This window comes from Rasamsonia emersonii (assembly GCF_000968595.1).
Source record: "Rasamsonia emersonii CBS 393.64 chromosome Unknown ctg1118621759689, whole genome shotgun sequence".
Classification (NCBI taxonomy): domain Eukaryota; kingdom Fungi; phylum Ascomycota; class Eurotiomycetes; order Eurotiales; family Trichocomaceae; genus Rasamsonia; species Rasamsonia emersonii.
Window position 1 is genome coordinate 69,709 of NW_013563332.1, and position 20,508 is coordinate 90,216.

At 50.3% G+C, this 20,508-nt stretch overlaps 9 protein-coding genes across 9 annotated transcripts; 3 read left to right on the top strand and 6 right to left on the bottom strand.

The window, feature by feature from the left end:
• Positions 1–876: 876 nt before the first annotated feature.
• On the bottom strand, positions 877–2,080 carry T310_0646 (uncharacterized protein; the record flags this gene model as incomplete). Its single annotated transcript, XM_013476487.1, has 2 exons — positions 877–1,574; positions 1,618–2,080. The coding sequence occupies 2 exons, from the start codon at positions 2,078–2,080 to the stop codon at positions 877–879; spliced, it is 1,161 nt and encodes a 386-aa protein (XP_013331941.1).
• Positions 2,081–3,655: 1,575 nt separating this feature from the next.
• On the bottom strand, positions 3,656–4,427 carry T310_0647 (SNF7 family protein Fti1/Did2; the record flags this gene model as incomplete). Its single annotated transcript, XM_013476488.1, has 2 exons — positions 3,656–4,243; positions 4,383–4,427. 2 exons carry the CDS (start codon positions 4,425–4,427, stop codon positions 3,656–3,658), a joined length of 633 nt encoding a protein of 210 aa, XP_013331942.1.
• Positions 4,428–4,934: 507 nt separating this feature from the next.
• T310_0648 (BZIP transcription factor HacA) lies at positions 4,935–6,339 on the bottom strand (the record flags this gene model as incomplete). The annotated part of the gene is made up of 2 exons (XM_013476489.1): positions 4,935–6,078; positions 6,134–6,339. 2 exons carry the CDS (start codon positions 6,337–6,339, stop codon positions 4,935–4,937), a joined length of 1,350 nt encoding a protein of 449 aa, XP_013331943.1.
• Positions 6,340–7,698: 1,359 nt separating this feature from the next.
• On the bottom strand, positions 7,699–9,479 carry T310_0649 (rRNA processing protein Bystin; the record flags this gene model as incomplete). Its single annotated transcript, XM_013476490.1, has 4 exons — positions 7,699–7,794; positions 7,921–8,752; positions 8,784–9,031; positions 9,105–9,479. The coding sequence occupies 4 exons, from the start codon at positions 9,477–9,479 to the stop codon at positions 7,699–7,701; spliced, it is 1,551 nt and encodes a 516-aa protein (XP_013331944.1).
• A 637-nt stretch (positions 9,480–10,116) lies between these two features.
• On the bottom strand, positions 10,117–10,642 carry T310_0650 (uncharacterized protein; the record flags this gene model as incomplete). Its single annotated transcript, XM_013476491.1, has 2 exons — positions 10,117–10,215; positions 10,268–10,642. The coding sequence occupies 2 exons, from the start codon at positions 10,640–10,642 to the stop codon at positions 10,117–10,119; spliced, it is 474 nt and encodes a 157-aa protein (XP_013331945.1).
• A 630-nt stretch (positions 10,643–11,272) lies between these two features.
• T310_0651 ((S)-2-hydroxy-acid oxidase) lies at positions 11,273–12,385 on the top strand (the record flags this gene model as incomplete). Its single annotated transcript, XM_013476492.1, has 2 exons — positions 11,273–11,378; positions 11,487–12,385. 2 exons carry the CDS (start codon positions 11,273–11,275, stop codon positions 12,383–12,385), a joined length of 1,005 nt encoding a protein of 334 aa, XP_013331946.1.
• Positions 12,386–14,048: 1,663 nt separating this feature from the next.
• T310_0652 (Histone-lysine N-methyltransferase) lies at positions 14,049–15,892 on the top strand (the record flags this gene model as incomplete). Its single annotated transcript, XM_013476493.1, has 2 exons — positions 14,049–14,291; positions 14,345–15,892. 2 exons carry the CDS (start codon positions 14,049–14,051, stop codon positions 15,890–15,892), a joined length of 1,791 nt encoding a protein of 596 aa, XP_013331947.1.
• A 689-nt stretch (positions 15,893–16,581) lies between these two features.
• Positions 16,582–18,303, bottom strand: T310_0653 (Glutamyl-tRNA(Gln) amidotransferase subunit A, mitochondrial; the record flags this gene model as incomplete). Its single annotated transcript, XM_013476494.1, has 4 exons — positions 16,582–17,480; positions 17,549–17,724; positions 17,778–18,102; positions 18,165–18,303. The coding sequence occupies 4 exons, from the start codon at positions 18,301–18,303 to the stop codon at positions 16,582–16,584; spliced, it is 1,539 nt and encodes a 512-aa protein (XP_013331948.1).
• Positions 18,304–18,968: 665 nt separating this feature from the next.
• Positions 18,969–20,354, top strand: T310_0654 (Trans-2-enoyl-CoA reductase (NADPH); the record flags this gene model as incomplete). Its single annotated transcript, XM_013476495.1, has 2 exons — positions 18,969–19,201; positions 19,313–20,354. The coding sequence occupies 2 exons, from the start codon at positions 18,969–18,971 to the stop codon at positions 20,352–20,354; spliced, it is 1,275 nt and encodes a 424-aa protein (XP_013331949.1).
• Positions 20,355–20,508: the final 154 nt, after the last annotated feature.

Consider the following 20,508-nt stretch of genomic DNA (forward strand, 5'->3'; position numbering starts at 1 on the left):
GAATAACAATACTCCGTAGGGCAGGTTGACCTCTCATGACAGGGGTGTGGTTGATTGGTCCAATAGCATTTTTACCCTGGTCGCTTATCAAGCGCCATCGACTGCAGGCGACTGTATGGAGTAAAAGAACCACCAGCACAGCCCCAAAGCCTTGCATGGGTACATGGATGTGTGAGTGAGAATGATACTCGTACGGCCACTTCTTGCTGTAGGCTGTCACATCTGCTGTCCCTCTGCGCCACAAATCATGCATACATTCGATGTGCTTGATGTTCTGTCCTTCCTGGAGGTAGTCTCTACACCGGATGGTGGGAGAAGAGACTAACAGTGAGAGGGCTGCGCCATGCGAGGCGGGAAAAAAAAACCAGGGTTTGGGTGATATATTGTGCACAACACAGGTTATGGCGAGAATTATGGCAACAGAAAACTATAGAAGAGATACATAGGAAGCCCGCCTCGAGAATAGACAATAAAAGACTATAAAATAGAGTAGAAAGTTCTTGTATTGACTAGATATTTTGTCTTTAACTTTGTTAAGTAAGGCCTGTAAGGCTTGTGTATATAGCAAATTGAACGAATTGATTAATCATGCCTGTCCTTTGAATGGCAACAGATTTCCCAAACAGATCAGTTTCCTCTTGCCTAAACCGGTGATAAAGGAACAACATTATTTCCAAGGCTAGCGAACCTGGCAATTCCCATTAAAATCAACTTCACAAGAACAGATGCATGCATGAAATTCAGGTATCATTAGAGCCATCGGCAGTAGTCGCAAAGCATCGCTCAATATATAAACAAGACTGAGATACAAGGCTTTCGTAGAGAGGACTTTCAGCAGTTATTGGACTGTCATGATGGGTTTCAATTTGACCACTGTCAATCGTGATCAGATGGTATGACGGTGATCTCGTCATCCTGCTGGGATGCAGGGAGAGGTTGTTCCACGGCCCGTCTTCTAGAAGATGAAGGGACTTGAAGCGTCTGCGATGGCAGCTGCACTTGGGACATTTCACGCTGGCCCGAAGAATCGTCTGGATCCCCTCCACTCGAAGGTGGTGCTGACTGCTGCGGAGTCTCCGACCCGGGAGGAGATACCTGTAGCAGAGGCGTCACCGGGATCGGTCTCTTCGACGCAGACCGTCGAATTTTGGGAGGAGCAGGACCCAGCATAGGCGGATAGTCCCATCGAAATCCGTACCGGAGCCACAGGCCAATTTTCTTCCAAAACCCCATCTCGTCCCATTTTCTCTTCAGTTCTTCCGCTTCATCCTCCGTCCGGGCTTGAAAGCCTCTGCGACTAAAACACAGCAAGATACAGGACGCGATGGGCGCCAGCAGACACCATGAGATAGGCAGACCCCGTCGGGCTTGCCAGCCTTTCATCAACCGTTGGAATTGGAAGTAGCTCTCGATCAGGCCAATGATGAAAATCAAGCCAAACCAGCCTAGGACGACGATCAGGATGATAGCCAGTGGCGAGATTCCATACCAGTAGCTATCGTAGAGCCAGGAGTTATCATCGCCGTCGTCATAATAGCCGCCGTAACCGCTGCCGGTGCTGCCATAGTAACACCCTGGAGAGCCATCATAGATTCTCGGCACTGAGAAAGGAGAGACTGGACGCAGACAGCTGCGAGGGATTGATGAACGCTATGGCCTGAGTGATGGTCGTGGGCTGAAACGGCTGGGTGTTATAGACCGAATAAGAAGTCGTCACAGAGGTCGGGGTGATTCCCCCTTGAACCATGTAAGGAACCCAGACTTCGACGGCCGTTGTAGTCGTCCAAGCAGAAGAACAAGCTGTGGGTGCAGTGTACACCAGATTGACATAATAGTCAGTGCTCACATCTGTCGAAGTGGCCGAAGGGACATCGTCACTGGGCACCGTGGATGTCGCTGCCGCTGCTGGAACAGAAGGAAGCAGAACTTCCACGATAGTGACGGGAGCACTGGCATACTCATCAGTGCGGACAACAGTGTCTGTAGACAGTGCTGGAGGCAGCGAGGTCGCCGTGGGAGTAATTTCGATAGGTCTCATAGGGGCCTGTGTACGCTTCTTCCGTATGGAGATACAATTCATAATAATTGGTAACGATCCAGGGAGCTGCTGAAACGAAAGACAGAGAAGAAAGAACGAGTGTACAGAACCACATGACATGGGGTGAAGACGCCATGCTGCGTCTCTTTCAAAGCGAGAGACTCGAGTCCAGAACGACTGTGATGGGGAAATCAAAACAAAAAAAAACATGCGAAAGGAATGGAGAGGCTGGAACAGCGACATCTCTAATAAATAAAAATTCTCTTTTTGCCTTTTTGCCTGCCCCACTAGTCAAGGGTGTCAAGGGTGTAGAATTGCAGCAGTCTCAGCCTCGAGAAACCAACAGGTAAAATCCACCTAGATGCTCTCTCATTTGCTCCAAGTCACTGCGCGCTAGGCCAAGCCTAATTGCCAAGGCAGGCATTTGAACCTATGATGGTCAGGGAAATTTTCCTAGACTGGAAACCGAATAGTCTGTTGACGGCGTTGACACCCTCCAGACTGCTATGCACACCCCATCTAGGTGAGGCTGAGAAAGCCCGAAATCATGATGCCTCTAAAAATACATGTAAAATCGATCATTTCTCTGTCAAACTATTCCAATGCTCTCGAAGGAACTCATCAATGTGCTGGCCTAAATTATAAACTAAAATGACCAGAAATTTGGTATCAAAGTTTCATAAGAAGAAAAAATCATTATATATACAAACAATCCGCGATCAACCTGACCAGCACTCTGTATTTTTTTTTGCGGAAATGCAATTTCAAGATTTTTCCTCAAAGAACTTAGACGGTTACAAAATTTCCAACTATCTACACTAGCCCTTGGCCTAAATCACCTACAACCAAACACTAGCAACAGCACATTCTGCAATTGGATCGTGGATCATAAACCATCGAATTGGCGGACGTCTTGGCGCATGGTCGAGACTGGACTTTTTGCGGCTCTGCATGAGTCTTAGACGGAGTTCCTCGTTAGGTATGTACTGTACAGTACATGCCTTGGTAAGTACTTGGTAATTATTATAATTAAATAATAATAATTGGACCGTGGTAAAAGAAATGTCTTCGGTTGCAATGATAATGCTAATTATTGATGTTTTGAATGTATAAAACACGGCATGGAATGAAACCCAAGTCTGATAAGTTCTTCATGGCGGTCATTCCCATCACCATATACGTCAAGAACCTAAGTACAACGTGAAAGAAAAAAAAAAACCTGTGGAAATAAAGGTTAAGAATACCAATTTCTGCGCCCAACCCTCATCATAGACACCGGAAGTATAGATCAAAAACATAGAACACTGAACGAACGCGTCGAAATAGAAGATGCAATACTGCCTTAACAATACTGCTTTAACACACCCCGTGTCAAACCTAAGGAATATACGCCTCGTCCCCGTCATGAACTCTCTCGTAGTGAAACCTATAAGAGATAGTCTTTGACCGCGTATATGTAGAAGAACCCGTCCGAGGCGGAAAGCCGATTAGTGACGACAGTCCTCATTTGACACAAGAGCAGAGTACCGACCCTGACACTGCCAAAGAAAAAGGTTTCTGGTAGTTGCCGCTGTCCATCGGCTGCTACTCGTCATTGACGAAAGCTTTCAAAGTTTCTCATCCTTCCGCTCGAAGAGCACGCAGCCTAGCTCCAAGAGCATCCTCAACGTCTGCATCGGCGTGTTTCGTCGTGTCCTTAACGTCCTCCTTAGGCGCAGCATCCGCCTCCAGCGCCATCCGGAGGTCTACCCCGGCCTCGTCCGCCAACTGCTCCATCATCCGATCAACTTCCGCTTCCCCTTCAGCACCGTATTCTTGCTGCGAGACCCCCTGCGCCACATTTTCGATGGCGCTGCTTGCGATCTTGAAGTCCTCGGAGCGCGCGAGAAAGTTGTTGGCGTGAGTCAGCAGATTCTCCAAGTTCACGCTCTTCGAAGCGGCATCCAGACCTCTCGATGCCAGAGCTAGGGTTCGGGAGGTGTCGCGCGTGCTCTGGGCGGCCTTGAGCTCGTTGATGATGACGTCGGCTCGGGCTGCCTCCGCCTTTAAGGATACCTGACGCTTCTTCTCGCGGACAGCGGAGCTGGCGTGGATGCGGGCGATCTGAAATTCATGATTCCTCATAGCCCTGTCGGCCTTGGCCTTCTCTGCCTTGTATGTCGCCTCCGCGCGGGCAGCCTCTTTTTTCAGTCGGTTCGAGTGCAACTATAGGCCACCACCAAAGTTAGGGAGAATTCAAGGTAGAAAACGACGCAATCGAGCAGGAGATTCTGGAATGAGCACAATCGGACAGCACCGCTGCGGGAGCGGGTGTAGGGTTACGGTGGAAGAGTGCACTACTCACCTTCACATTAGTGCGAGCCTCTAAAATCGGATCTCTTTGCACCATATTGGACCAAAAGGACTTTAAATTGCATAAATAAGAAGTAAAAAGTCCAGCTGGAAGAGTGCGTTGTGTTTTAAGAAAAGGGCGAGTGGTGAGAAGAACGGAGGAGGCGACAGGCACCTATCTAAGTAACTATCCACCCCGCGGGCCGGGTCAGCAGCCTGTCAAAGGAGCGTCACCTCGGAGCCGCCTTGGCAGCTCCATGTCAAGATATCCCTCGCAACTCGCGATCATTTCACCTAAGAAAGTCGTCTTCGCTCACGATATGGTAGCATGCGAGAATACATATGGGTTGATGTGCAACCTGCTGCATGTGATAATGCCCGACTCCCAACACTAAGATTGTCGACTTAAACCGGGACAGTTTACGAACTGCAGCAGCCAGAGCATAGTCGGTTCATACATAACTGCTACAGCGCAATCTACGGCATGCTGAAGTTCTATGTATACTAATTCAAAGATAGCGGATGAATCAGATTCAATTCAACGCTAATTTACATGAATCAACCCTTAGCAACGCTTCCCCATGAGAATGGAAGTCAGATTCTCCAAATTCCCCGAACTCCATGAACTCCGTGTACTCCCATAATACATATTGTGCTTGTGGTTTCGTCTCAGCTGTCTTGATCGTAGCGACGTAGTGAGCATCCTCTTGTGACCGGCCAGCCGCCCTCGTCGTCCAACACGGTTCCACCTCTCAATCGAGTCAATCGCCCAGGCCATGGTCAATAACGACTTCCAATCCTGCCGAGTTCCAACGGCATCGGGGACGGCCGACCCAGTCTGACGAAGAGAAATGTCACTAACAGCTAGCTGCAATGCCCTGCCCGTCGCATCGCGAAGTGGACGCGCCAAGGCTGGGCTGCACGCCAGAAGTCGGGTGAGCAGTCTCATCCGAAAGACCGATCGACGAGTCGGCGACGCCATCGAGGGCGGCGACAGGCTCGGAGTCGAAATCAACCAATGAATCAAAGGGAAATGCCGATAGATCTCCTCCGTCGAGAAGGTCAAAGGGGAGCCCGTTTTCAACGAGGTCAGAATCTGACCCAGCGGGTGAATCACTGTTGAATAGGCGGCGGAAGTCATCGTCAGAAAGAGGAGCTGCAACATCACTTGCAGCGTGAGACTCAGAGCCTGATTGGGAGTCCAGGAAGGGGAGGACACCAGAACCGGTTGATCCTTCGAGTCCTTCGACTGACACTGCAGGTCACACAACATCGCTGCAGGATGTTGTGCCACGTCGGAGGACTCAGCCAGATCGGTCGGCTTCAGGCTGGGAGAGAATTCGGTGAGCGACGGAGTCGGGAAGGGGATCTTGTCGAGAGTGAGATCTTCACCCTCCTGCTTGAACAGAGTGGGCGTCAGAGTGGGCGAGTTGGAATCGTGAGACACGGATTTCGGGGTAGTGCCCCGAGAACCGCGGATCTCAGCGGAGAGCTGCGCGACCTGGCGGTCGAGGCGGCTGTTCTCAGCCTCCATTTGCGCCAGACGCTGCAGCAGAAAGGCGTTTTGCTGTTCCAACGACAACTTCTCCCTCTCGAGCTTTTCCACCTCCATTCGCTTGCGTTCCCGGGAGGTCTGTGCAGCCGCACGGTTTCGGAGCACCCGCTCGATCCGGCGTTGCTCCTTTTCATCTTCAGTCTTTGCTCGTTTTCTGAAAATCTGTCAGTGACGATCACGGAGAGCACCATCAGTGGCTTAACACGGACCTTGGAGGCAAGTTGGTCTTTGGGATAGGGAGTTCCTGGCCCCAGGATTTCCTCTTCTTGACTGGTTTCTTCTCCTCGGGCTTCTTGTCGTCAGGCTTCGGCTCCGGAGGCTTCAACGAGGTAGCGGCAGGAGAGATGGTAAGCTGGGGAATCTCCATGGCCTGCGCGGTGGCAAAGGCGTTCAGAGGTGGAAGTAGACTATCCATCGTGGCGACTGATCTCAGTCAAGCTCTGTCTTTGTATCTTCGATCGTGGTTTTCTTGGAAGGACTCGACGAATGTGTGAGAGAGAAGTCGAGGAACCAGATCGTGGATGTCCACCTGATGGGTTGAAGAAGCGCTCAGGACGGCAGAGGCCACGCTGTCATCACGGTGAAATCCAGAGCATGACTCCGGGAGTCGGGCGGGAACGAGTCAGAACGGACCAGTCGATGGCAGCCCAAGTCGAAAAGGCCAGGTGTTCAGACCAGAAGGGACGAGGCGAGCAGAGAAGCCTGGCGAGGGAGCGGGCGACTCTTTTAAGGCCAGCGTGGTCACATCGCAGCTGGCTGCAGGGAGAGGGCTCGGCCAATGGGGAGGCGGCGACGGGGGGGTGAGCCACGGGATGGCCCCAACGTTACGTGATCTCCGGCGGCTACCATTTTTAGGCCCGCGGCCAGCGCTGCGGACCAATCACCGCCGCCGCCCGTGCTGGCATTCCACAGCCGCCCCAGGGGCTGAGCCGGTCCTGCAGCTGGCCCCCAGGGGGACAGCCCTCCGAAAGATCCGAAGAATGTGATTCCTGTTAATTATCAAAAGACAGATCGATAATAGTATGGATGGGAAATTCATTTTGACTCGTCAGTCTGCACTACGGACGGAGTACCCTGCGCTTCTTTCGGATCCAGTAATGCTTGGAGGCATCAAGCTGAGAGCCTGAGAGTGAGACGAGGGTGTGCCACGGGATAGAATGATTCGCCACGCAATTATTGTTTAATTACTATTTAAACTGCAAGCTCCGATGAAACTGTGGGCTCTCCACAGACACAGCCTCCAGGCTCCAGCCTTTGGGACTTCAAATTAACCGTTACAGTAACCTTGGACTCAAGGTTACACTCTGTTCGCGCCCTTAATCATTGCACAAAGGTAAAATAAAATACCGCACACATATTATCCACCATTCAAGTATGCACATACACTGTAGGGATTGCTGGCATCGTTCCATTCGTGGAATTTTTTTTTAATAAATCTCAAATGCATGAGATACGTGAGAAATCGTTAAGGGGTATCGAGAGCCGCGTCATCCTCTTTACGCCTCTCTTGAGCAAGTCCCTGTGATTAATATTCAAGACAATAACTATCGTGACCTGTAAATTCGGTTTATCCCTGGCTGCTTTGGTAATTCTGGGAATTTCTCGAGCCAGTCAAAGTAAGGCATCAAAGTTTGTGCATAATAAAAAAGTACAACGCATTTCACATTCTTCATGCGATTGCTTATGCAATTCCAGTAAATACATACCCGACCTTGCCCAATTACCAGAAAACGTCAAATGCGACAATAAGGGGAATGCCCAGAACATAGATCAATCAATAATATAACCAACGCCATGTCCACAATTGAGAAGCATCTGCCCCATCAGTCAAGTCCATCTGATCCATCTCACATAACGTCTGTACGCTTCTCTATACAGAAAGTAGGAGCTACATCGACACATCCATCGTGTCATCTCCTGCCGCCGCTGCTGCCTGCGCCTCGGGGTCGGGCGCGACCACACCTCGGCCTCGTCCTGCCAACAACTCCCGCCTTACCTCTGGGCCAATGTCCTTGTGTCCCCGCACGAGCAGCAGATCAAGAAGCGCCTCACGCTGGTCTTCCGTGATGTCGTTCTTGTAGCGCTGGGCAAAGACGAGGAGCGACTGATGCCAGAGAACCGGGAGTTTGATGTTCTTAGCCGCAGCAGCGGACGAAGGCTGGCGGTTGCCGTCCGTCATCGTCACATCGTCAGAATTGTCGATGCCGCGGAAACGTAGGAAATGAAACACCAAGGCGTCGATAACCTTGTATGGCAGTGCGTACTTCTTCTCGAGGAAGACGCGGATGAAGATGTTGGCGGCGCCAGTTCCTTCGGACGATAACGACGCCGACGTCTGTTCCGCCACAATCTCGCAGAGGCGGAGCAGGGCCGCTGCGGAGTGCAAGACGGGAATCGAGACACGGGCGATGACGGACGAGATGATGTGGGCTTCACGCAGAGTGCAAGTCCCGCTAGAGACCAGCGGGAACAAAAGACCCTTAAAGAAGCACGCGGGCTTGTATAGAGCTTTCTTCAGCGAGTTGTAGGTGTGCACATTAAGCTTGCGATTTTCATGGATCTCCTCACGAACACGGTCGAGCAGCACGGTGTTGATAAACTCTTGCGCGATGGCTGGCTTGGCCGAGATGAAGATCCGAGTTCCTGCATAGACGGCATTCGGGGTCCATTGCTCAGGGCGGGTGATATCGAGGAGAGCTCCCCAATAAGGCAGAGTAGGCAGAATCTTGAAGGGTTTTGGAAGGGGTCCAGACTTGTAGCGAGACAGAAGAAAGCCAACCCTGATGACGCGAGCGATCAGTATCCATCCTCTATCAAAATTGTGAACGCTGCCGGAAATGCAGTACATACTTCTCAAACACCTCCAGGGCCTTGGCTGGAATTTCTACTGCGTCTTCGGGCGGCCCGCCGCCCTTAATGGCAGGGTTATTCTGTCCAGCCTGCTTGGCTTCGTATGCTGCGATTTTCTCCAGGATCAGGTCTGCGAGGTTGGTGCCAGAGCCATTCTCGTTCTCGTTCTCTTCGGGCTGTCGTGGGTTGAATATAGGATCTTGGTCACCACTGGGAATGAACTTGTTGAACATGTCGAGATCGTTTGGATCAACTTCCTAGAAGCAATTAGGGAGTGTTATACAGAACAATGGTTCGTATCGTTTTGACAGCAACGGGAAGCCCTCATACCACATCTTCCACCTCTTCTTCGTCCCCCCATTGGTCATCTGCAAACTTATCCTCATCATCCGATAGCTGTTCGTCACTCTCGAATCGCGATGAGAAGTCGAAGGCAGTGTTTGTCTTCTCTGCGCTTTCTCCCAGCTCGGCTCTTCGTTCGGCAGCTTCCTCTTCGGCCAGCTCTTGTCCGATCTGCAAAATCTTGCGCGACGCCTTTGCATCAATAAAGTGGTCCCCATCTTCGTCATCGCTAGACCTCGATTTCCGTTTGCCGGATTTGCTCGACTTGGTACGTAGATGGCCGACATTGAGAATATCGTCGGCCAGTGGATTGTGCCGGCGGGCAGCAGCGGCGTTGCGGGAGGGGTTTGTAGCCTTTGGCATGGTGTGATTTTTTTTGCGGATTCTCTTCCGGGAGACGGTAGCAAATAGTTCCCAGGGAAGTAAGCAATATTTTCAGGCGAGGGATTCCTTCCCTCCTGCTGGAGAATATGCGACTCCGCTGTTCTTCGCTGGCGTCGTAAACACTTGGGACATGGATATTGTGTGTAAAATGTAAATTTCCCGTGCACGTGATTACTTTTTTTTTTCTGCCGCCTCCTCGATTGCGGGTTGTGGTGGGCGGTGAGGACACGGGTGATAAGGTCGCTTATCATTGCCCACTCTCCGATTGGAGCACACTGGATGCATTCGAGCCATCTTCCTCGAGTGCAGCTCTCGTATCTACTCTGGTTGTGGCTTGTATGTCTACTGACTGAATTATCACAGGTGACTATAATAGCATGGTAGTCTATTTATTACCTATGCATATCGGGGCTACTACTAGGGGCCAACGTAATTGCTATGCAATCGGCTGTTGGTTCCCCGCACGGAACCCACCAAGACCAGGTGACACAGCCCTCGGCCATTCGATGACTTCGATCGATAAATAAGACTTAGGATAGATCCCCATATCAGTGTCTACTGGAAACAGTTTCTTGCAATTCTTCACTTTGTCTTGCTTTTCAAGATGTCATATATCTTACAGTCGTGTCTTAACAGGAGAATCAATGGCAGCAATGCACTCAACCTCGATATCTGTTCCAAGAGGCAACGACTGAACGCATACACATGTCCGGGCCTGCCAGCCTGTTAGATCCGCTAAGCTCTCATCCCCAGGAAGGCCCACTTACGGGTTTGGGGTCAGGGAATAGAGCTGCATATGCTTTATTCATGGCCGCATAGTCTGCCATGTCGGTGAGGAAAACATTGACTTTGACCACATTTTGTAGACTCGATCCCGCTGCTTTCAGAACAGCCTCCAGATTGGAAACAATTTGTCTCTTTTTTGCAACCCATGTCAGTGAAGAATCACCATGTAGCAATGAGCTTGGGGAATGCACCAGTCTGTCTTTTAGCGTGCCTTCGACCAGCACACCTGTCTCCCGATCGACGCCGATTTGCCCGGAGCAAAATACAGTATTTCCAGTAACAATGCCCTGGGCCAGGAAAGGAGGAGGCTTTGGAGCCTGGTCTGTGTAGACTACTGATTTTGAAGTCGGCTTCATTTGTGCAACGCTAACGTTCAATTCCTGGTCATCTGGTGTTGTTGCTAACTACCTAGTAGTCAATTGGGAAGTGAGCTGATTCCAGTTAGGTAAGAGTTCCGGGATTTTGTCAAGCGCGCTTGCCAGCCAATCGTTTAGGTGTAATACATCCATAGACGCACCACTGACTCAAAGTCAGGAGGGAGGCGGTGAATCCGTTATGGGTATTAGGTAGTCTACAGTAATCTACTCCGTGTACTCCGTACCTATCAACCTTCTGACTACTGTGTGCTGCGCCGCATAGATCACAAGTGCGTTGTCGACAAATATTTGGATGAATGCCGGTCAGAGTCAAAAGTTTTGGCTCCAGCGTGAATGAATTGAGTGTTTATCGTTATTACGTGGTCCTGTTCGTTTTCTTTACAATATGCATGTATATTCCGGCCGTCGCATCGGATATCGGGTATAGCTGAGGAGGGGTCTTATCTACCTAGCCCCTCAGACATTTCAGCAACAATGAAGACATGCTGTTACTTCTTTTCTTTGCTACTTAGAACCGACTTTCATGAACCTGATTACAACAAATTCTATTCTCTAGTGTCTCTCGCATATATACTCTGAGCAGGAACATTAACTTATACTACCACAAAGATGGCTGATCGTCCGGCCCCAGTCGTAGATTCCGCTCCTGAGAAGATCCTGAATATAGAGGACTTGAAGAAAGCAGCATTACAGAAACTCCCCCAGCATATAGCAGGTATGGAGTCGTGCCTGTGGACAGGAAAATGGAAACGCACTCTTTGAAGCCACCGTCACATGTATGTATATGCTATGTGCGTGATATTAGCTAATGTGAATTATTTAGAATTCTACAATTCTGGTTCGACAGACCAAATCACCGTGAGCGAAAATACCACTGCGTACTCGAAATACAGGCTCCGGCCACGGGTCCTTGTGGATGTGTCAAATGTCGATACCACAACCACCGTGTTTGGCCGGAAGATCACGTTTCCCCTTTGCATCTCCCCTGCAGGTATCCAAGCAATGGCCCATCCGGACGGCGAATGTGCAACAAGCCGTTCCTGTGCCAAAAAGGGAATCAGCATGGGAATTTCTTCCTTTTCGAATTACCCCATCGAGCAAGTGCGAGCAGCCGGTCTCGATGTGGGACCTATTGAGCACTGCATGCAGCTTTACACCATGAAAGATCGTGCTCTTCAAGAACGCATCATCAAGAAAGCGGAGGCTGCGGGTTGCAAAGCCATCTTCCTCACGGCCGACAGTCCTGTGCTCGGCGTACGATACAATGAGTGGCGGAATGACTTTCGAACGCCTGCTGGGTTGTCATTCCCGATTTTGGAAATGACATTAGAGATGATTCGCTCCCGGACCCATGACGACGGATTTAAGTCGTTTACCTCGGATTCTCAGTCGTGGGCACGGGAGATTCCCTGGCTGAGGAGTGTAACAAAAATGGAAATTTGGATCAAAGGAGTGTTGACCGCCGAAGACGTTCTTCTTGCAAGAGAGTATGGCTGTGATGGCGTGGTCGTCAGCAACCACGGTGGAAGGCAGCTCGACGGAACCCCGGCCACGGTCGATGCATTGCCAGAATGCGTTGCGGCTGCGAACGGCCAGATAAGAGTTCATATCGACGGAGGCATTAGATCCGGTGCGGACATCATCAAAGCGTTGGCTCTGGGTGCAGAATGTTGCTGGGTTGGTAGACCTGCAATATGGGGTTTGGCGGTACGCTCCAGATGAAATAATTGTGGAGTTTCCTGTCCATTTAACTAACACCCAGCAGCATGACGGAGAAGCGGGAGTCGATCTGATGCTTAATATTCTGCATGATGAGTTTAAGAGGACGATGCAGTTGACAGGGTGTAGAACCATTGCAGATATTTCAAAAGCATCTTTGGGCATCGTACGCGCTGACGGGCCATTAGCACGGCTGTAACATGGCACAGTGGTTACCAACTTCAAAATAAAATTTCGATATCGGAAACAAATGCATCGGAGTAATGTCAGAAATGTTTTGTATTGGATTATACCCAAACCCTGCCATTGACTACCAATGCTGTTCCTTCCTAAGCTGATCATTTGTCTAGGAATTCTAGGCAATCATTCATTATTATGGTCTTGATCTCGTACAATGTCTTCTATTTGTATATCATTTTCTGGTAAAAAGTCCTCTAGACAACTAGAATGCGTGAAGAAGACAAATTTGAAAACAGGTGGTAATACATATTAGAAGCCTGTTCGCTTTTCCTGAAGCTGTCTCTAGATCTAAAATGTCGAATTTATGAGACATTGTATCTTCCACGGTATCTTCAGATGTACACGTACATGTATGTAGATGTGTATCGCAAGACCTAATCTTGTATGGTAGAGCAAATTTCCATAACATTATCGACTTCAAAGTACATTTTCTCATGGGAATTCCGGAGTTTATTCCTTCCTTCTCATTAAGAGATCTAACGAGGACTCTTGCTTTGTGAACATAGTATAAATCCTTTTGTACTCCGTAGTGTAGATATGCAGCAAAAGTTACAACGGTCAAAGTCGGCGCTCAGACCGCCCAGCGTTAGCAAGGCAAGTTGGACCTGACCGCTTCCTCTTCTTGGACACCGCCTGCCATGTTCGTCCTCCAGGCAGATCCCCACTGGCGTATGTTTCTCGTAAAATACCAAGATCCAGGACTTATCTCGGAGATAAACCGGAAAGCGCTCTTAATTGATTGTTATAAACTGTCCATTAGAAATAATTTGAATGACTCTGAGAAGCAAGTGCAAAATATTAGAGAATGTTCCAGCCTCCTGCTTTCGATGACGTGATGGCAGAATTCCCTTAGTCAAACTTTCTGCCGGACTAACCTGCTCACCGCCCTCCAGCTCCTGTTTCCGCCCGCCGGAGGCTTGCCGCAGCTCGCAGTCGATTATTATCCAAAGCCGTATCACTCACAGGGACAGCCGCCGCATTTGTTCGCCTGTTTTATATACGAATTGGTTTATCTCGCCTGTTTTCCTCTGTGTGTTGAAATTACATTGAAATTCCCGCCATCCTCTCGGACTGTTTTGGATTGCGAACAGACGTAATCGCCACTTGCGACAGCTCTCCTCGCGGCTTTTTCTAGGCATACCTTGATCAATTCAATGACATTTCTCCAGCTCCAACTTCAGAATTGATCGCGATCATAAGAAAATAATCAGGATACGAACGGAGAGCTCAGGAGTTGAGCTTTGAACTCCTGCGGTCGCCTACCGGATCGTGAGGACAGGTCCCGAATTGTTCAGCCAGCCCGCAGATACCGGTCCTCTGGCAGATTGGTCCACGCAGCTATTGATACTTTCTCCGATACAGGCTGTATTTACTAGCCTGTTTTTGCTTGACTGACAATACCTTTTGGCGTCCGCCGTACTTCGCCATGGCGTCCTCTCAGCAGGCAGGGTCTTCGGCCCCTCCATCCAACATCAACTCTCCTGTCATTCCACCAACAAACGCCCAAAACGCCGCGAGCACGATGCCAGAATCCCAAGCAAAGTCTTCCCCCGCCCCTGCCGGGAATGGGCCCACACAAGCAGAGAGGTCGAAACGAAACAAACGGGACAGTCGCAAGAAACGCGAGGCGAAAGGGCTCGATCAGGAAAATATGCCTCCCAAAAAGAAAGTGCTGACGGCTCCTAGCTCTGCGCTTCCATCATCTGCCTTGTCTATCCTTAGACCCATATTACTTGCCGATCCTCGACCATCCGACGTCTTCCCACCCAACCGCGGCAGATGAATTTTGTATATCAGAAGACCTCAGATGTGCTGGGCAAGAGCTGGGACTTTTACGAGATTGTCGACAAGCTCACCAATAAGAACGGCTTTCGCTACAGCTATGCAATTGCGGATCCTGGTTTCCCTCATATCAAGTATCGACAAACCGATGTGCCTCCATACCACGCCCGTTTCAGCTTCGAGGACTCGCCAGCAGCAATGGCTTTTACCAAGGATGGTCTAGCAGTCACCACCAACGAGCCTTGGCATTCTGCTCGCGCCAATGTCTGCGCGCGCGAGGGCTCATATTATTACGAGGCGCGCGTCATCAGTGGTATTGTAAATGATTCCCAATTAATTACCACTAGTTCAGGCTCAGTGAAGTCGCCACGCGGACACGTTCGACTTGGATTTGCACGACGGGAGGCGGAGCTCGACGTCAATGTTGGTGTCGACTGTTACGGCTACGGCATACGCGACGTGAATGGCGAGGTGATCAATCGAATGCGCTGCGAATATTTCTTTCCCAAGGGCGAAGGTATCAGAGAAGGCGACGTAATCGGTCTACTCATCACTCTTCCGCCACTTTCTCTCCACAAGAAGGTTGTGGAAGGAACATACGACCCTGCCGTTGATAATACATCGTCTCATCCTGAAAATGAACCGCCCCCAGTCACGAATATTATCCGAGATCGTATACCCTTCCATTTGAAATCCGACTTCTGTTGGCAGCAATCCAATGTCTTCCCGTCCAAACATCTCCGTGATTATGCCTTCAACCTCAAGGAGACTCCCAATTTTGGGCCTCCATCACCCTTCAACACTGATGACCCATCGCTGCGTACCTTACCGGGGTCGAGCATCACTATCTACAAAAACGGCGTGAAGATGGGAACGCCATTCAAGGAACTCTACGCTTTTCTTCCGCCTGCCAGCAGACTTGCCAACGGGGCCAACAACTTGGGGATCGGTGAACGAGAAAATGCAGACGATGGGATGATCGGCTATTTCCCGATGGTGAGCTGCTATGGTGGAGGAGCAGTGGAATGTCGGTTTGAACCGCCTTGGTGGATTGGGCCTCCCCCCAGCGACGAGAACGGTAACCCAGTGCGAGCCATTGGCGAGCGATTCAACGAGCAGATTGTGGAAGACGTCGTCGCGGATATCGTGGATGAAGTGGAAGCCATGTTCCTGTGGGGTGACACGGAAGGCGACACGGTCGCTGCTGGGAGCACGACAGACGTCAATGGCTCGTCAGGAGGCGGTGTCGGGGACTTTGAGGCAGTCAACGGTGGCACGGGCGCAGTAGACGAGGCGACAGCCACTGGTGCTTCTCCTGCTGTGGACAGCCCTGCTGCCGATTCTGCGGTACCAGGAATCCTGGGGACGGGCCACACGACCTTTGAAGACGCGATGAGTATTGGAGCTGCAAGCACGCCAAATGCAGAGCCCTCATCGGCAGTCGCGGGGGAAGAAACTCGAGGAGATGAAGACGTGGAGATGTCATAGTCATGACTATAGAAAAGGGCAAATAATAAAAAAAGTCATTTCTCCTTGTCCTTTTTCCCTCCTTTCTTTCGTCCTTGATTCATTTTTATATGTGGGAATTCGTTTATGATGTTGATGACCGTACCAAGCGGAGAGACTTGTATATTAATGTATATGCAATGTATGTATGGAATAATTGCTATCAGATGATCCAAAGAAAAGACGCTGATTGATTGCGTAGTTGAGTAGCATGATAATTTTCTCTAGCCTGGCATCTATATACGTATATACCTACCTACCTACCTACCTACCTACCTACCTACTGATTTGATATACATATGGTATGGGTGTCGGGTAAATTCAAAGAGTTTTTTGTCTTTTTTTTCTATCGGCGTGTCCATCTACGAGCTTAAGTTGGGTGCTGTGCTGATATGGCTTGGCTGGCATGTTTGCTTCATATCGAGGAAGGTCTATGTACCAAGAGAGATGGAGAGATGGCGACAAATAATTTCTCACCGTCTCTTTTTGATTCGTGTGAGATACTACATAGAAACGGAAGGGATGAGTATTTTTTTTCAGTAAAAATTAATTAATACAGCCATTGAATTTCTCATGATACTACATACAATACAGATTTGGAAACTGCTATTGTTACATACAGGTCGATTACGGTCGATATCTCCCGAGATTCGACGGATTGACACGACATCTCACTCGACAAACGTTGCATGCTCCAATATCTCGCCCACTTTCAAAACGAGCTCGTCGTCACCATACTGTCCGATTACCTGAATTCCGACTGTGTCGGTATCAGAAGACTCATTCTCACTCCCGTGCTGAGATGAGGAAGTAGAGTCGGAGACAGAAACAGGGACGGAAATCGCAGGTAATCCAGCCAGACTGGCAGGAACGGTGAAGACGTCGGTGACATATGCATTCAACGGGGAGGACTGGTTGCTGGCGTCCAGAAGAGAGGATAGGCGGGGTGGAGTAGAAGGCGCAGTTGGTCCAATGAGAACATCGACCGTCGTCTCCTGACGCTCTATAGCAGATGCACGCAATGGATTTTCTGTGCTAAAAATCGCGTCGAAATCCGCTTGCACAAGACGACGGACCCGCTGCGCCTGGATGAAATAGTTGTCCATCGCATCAGCGCTCAGACTGAACGAGCCCAACAAAATCCGCCTCTTCACCTCCGCCCCGAAGCCTTCGCCTCGCGTCTTCGCATACAAGTACCCATTTGGACCCTCTTCGCTGTCCGGGCCTTCTGCACGTGTACCATATCGGACACCGTCATACTTGGCCAGATTGGAAGAAGCCTCCGCCGGCGCCAGGACGTAATATGCCGACAAGGCAAGTTTGGTAGTTGGGAGAGAAATTGGGTGCAAAGTATGGCCCTGTTTCTCGAGATGCGCCAGGGACCGTAACCAAGCACGACGGACCGGCTCTGTCAGTTCCGACAGATTGTATTCCAGCGGAACACCTATCCGTAGCGGGCGCGAAGTCAGGCGATCTGACAACGGAGGTGTTGCAAGATATGAAGATATCCGGGAGCGAGATGACGGTGACAGATTGGTAGGATCACGGTGATCGTGGTGATTCAGCACATCTGCAAACACAAAACGTTAGCCTGTGGACGCAGTCATGACGATCTGGGAAAACCCGGGGCATGCATACTAAAGACATCACGGACCACTGAGGTTTTTCTACCCAGGATCCCAACGGTGTCGAGAGAATTCGCATACGCGACTACTCCCCAGCGTGAGATGAGTCCATAAGATGGTTTGAAGCCAACCGTTCCCGTGTATGCGGCCGGCAGCCGTACAGAACCACCCGTATCCGTTCCCAATGCTCTAGAATATCATTGAGCAAATGCAACGCTCATTGGCGTTCAAGAAATACTCACGCATAGCATTGCTCTGTAGCAACTGCCACAGCACTTCCTCCAGAGCTGCCTCCTGCAGAGAGTGGCGCCTCGTCTCCGTCCTGTCTCGAATTCCGAACTGGACCGAACCGCGAATGAATAGAATGTGAACCCATCCCAAACTCGTCCAGGTTCGTCTTGCCCGCTACAACAGCTCCGGCATCCTCCAGGGCATTGACTACCGTCGCATCAAAGGGACTGGTGAACTTATCCAACACTCCGGAGGCGCATGTCGTCGGTAGGGTCCGAGTACAGATATTGTCTTTGACCGCGATCAATCGACCGTCGAGTGGAGACTTTGAGCTTCCTTTGTATTTTGAAATCAGTCAGTATATTAGAAGAATCGCTTACAGAAGTAGTCGTCCTTACTGCTCTCCCTCCGAGCATCTGCATCTCGAACCCGGTCCAGCCATGAGCCAGAGCGCTGCAGCGGGGTAATGAAGGCATTGAGGCCAGCGTATGCCTTTTGGTTAGCGAGACATTTCTCAGCTTCGCGCAGAAGGGACATTGACGTCTGCGCGAGTCAAGCGGGAATGCCGCGTTCAATTCGTGGAAAGGCGTGATAAGTTATTGTATGTATATAGCTTAGAACATTAATACTCCGTAGTTCAATGCAGAGTCATCTGAGCAGACACCCGACCTCGGCATGTGGTCCGTGCTGCTGCTCCGGTTTGCACCGCAGACGAAGAGTTGACAAGGACATACTTCTACGTCTTAGATGACCATGATTCTTCTTAAATATAATATTTCACACTATTCTACGACCTACTAAACGTAGAGAAACGAGATATGTTTCCATCTAGCAATCTCCAACGTGTAAGGACGATTTACTATACTACTATTCAAACATCTCCGGACTTGCATCGGACCTGCATACAAGCGACTATTGGCGTGCCTATCTTAGACCATAAAGGCCTGTTAAAATATCAATCATAACAAGAAATAATTCCGGCATCGAGCTGTACAGATGTGGGGGAACCTTTTCCCCAGACGGTCTTGTTTGGCTCGTCCTTTTCCGACCCGAGCTAAACACGCGCATCTCGGCGACGTCATCCGACTCCAATGATTTAATAACGCCGACCGTTCATTGATAGCTCCCCTCGTCTTCAACTTCCCCCACTCCCTGGAGTTACTTCGCCCTCAACTACCCGCCTTTCGGTCAGAGCAGGCGCCATGTTCTCTTCCGGAGCACTACGAGGCGCTGCCGATAGCGTTCGCAGCGCGACGGCAGCATCTTCGTCACTAAGAATCGGAGCTCCTCTCGTCCGAACATGCGTGCAACAGCAGCCGCGAGGTGTAGCTTCAGGTCGCATGCTCGAAGGACGGAGATATATCACTGCTTACGGCTATACACAAGCAAAGGCACTGGTATACTCAAATTATGGAGAGCCCAAGGATGTTTTGCGGTAGGTCTCGGAAGTAATCCAATTTCTCAAATCGAACAAATCAAGAAAAAAAAATGCAGATTGCACATAACAGATCGCTGACTTCCATTTTCCTATGGCCAATTGATATAGTCTTCACAAGCATTCCATTTCTCCCCCTCACGGAACGCAAGTCAACCTCCGCCTTCTCGCCGCACCGATGAACCCCGCGGACGTCAATCAAATCCAAGGCGTGTACCCGGCAAAGCCTCCATTTGAGACGACCCTTGGCACCGGAGAACCCGCCGCTGTAGCTGGAAATGAAGGTGCCTTTGAAGTCATTTCGACGGGGTCTGGCGTCAAGTCTTTGTCCAAGGGCGACTGGGTGATCATGAAGCGCACCGGCCAGGGCACGTGGCGGACGCATGCACAGATGGACGAGTCGCAGCTGATTAAGGTGGAGGACAAGAACGGGTTGACGCCGCTGCAGGTCGGCACTGTCAGTGTCAACCCCGTCACCGCATACCGCATGATCAAGGACTTTTGCGATTGGGACTGGCTGCGCAGCGGCGAGGAGTGGCTCATTCAGAATGGTGCCAACAGCGGTGTGGGCCGAGCTGCCATCCAGCTTGCCCGGGAATGGGGCATCAAAACCCTAAATGTGATCCGGGAACGAAGCAACCCCGAAGAGACTGAGGCGTTGAAGAAAGACCTGTTGGATCTCGGTGCAACCGCCGTCGTGACCGAGTCAGAACTACTCTCGGCCGATTTCAAGAATATCGTCCATGAGCTGACCAACAAGGGCAAGGAGCCCATCCGCTTGGGATTGAACTGTGTGGGTGGGAAGAGTGCCACCGCACTCGCGAAGACCCTTGCGCCTGGATCCCATCTGGTTACCTATGGTGCCATGTCGAAGCAGCCCGTCTCGTTGCCATCCGGGCTCTTGATCTTCAAGAACCTCGTCTTTGACGGCTTCTGGGTCAGCAAATGGGGCGATAAGCATCCGGATATGAAGGAGAGTACGATCCGTGACGTCTTCCAGCTGATCCGCGCAGGGAAATTTAAAGACGTCCCTGTGCAGGAGGTCAAGTGGACCTGGGATACAGATGGTGCAAAGCTGGCGGAGGAAGTGCAAGGGACGCTCGGCGGTTTCCGAGCCGGCAAGGGCATCTTTGTCTTCGAAAGCGACGATTAAGAGAATATCCTGTGTCATCATCTCATAATCGGAGCTAATTCTAATACTCATCTGTAGAATAAGAGTACAGAGAATCTTCACGGATTAGACTCATCATGTTTATATCCCCCTGGTAAAGAGTTGTTTTGGCAACTGAGGCATAACCTGGAAAATG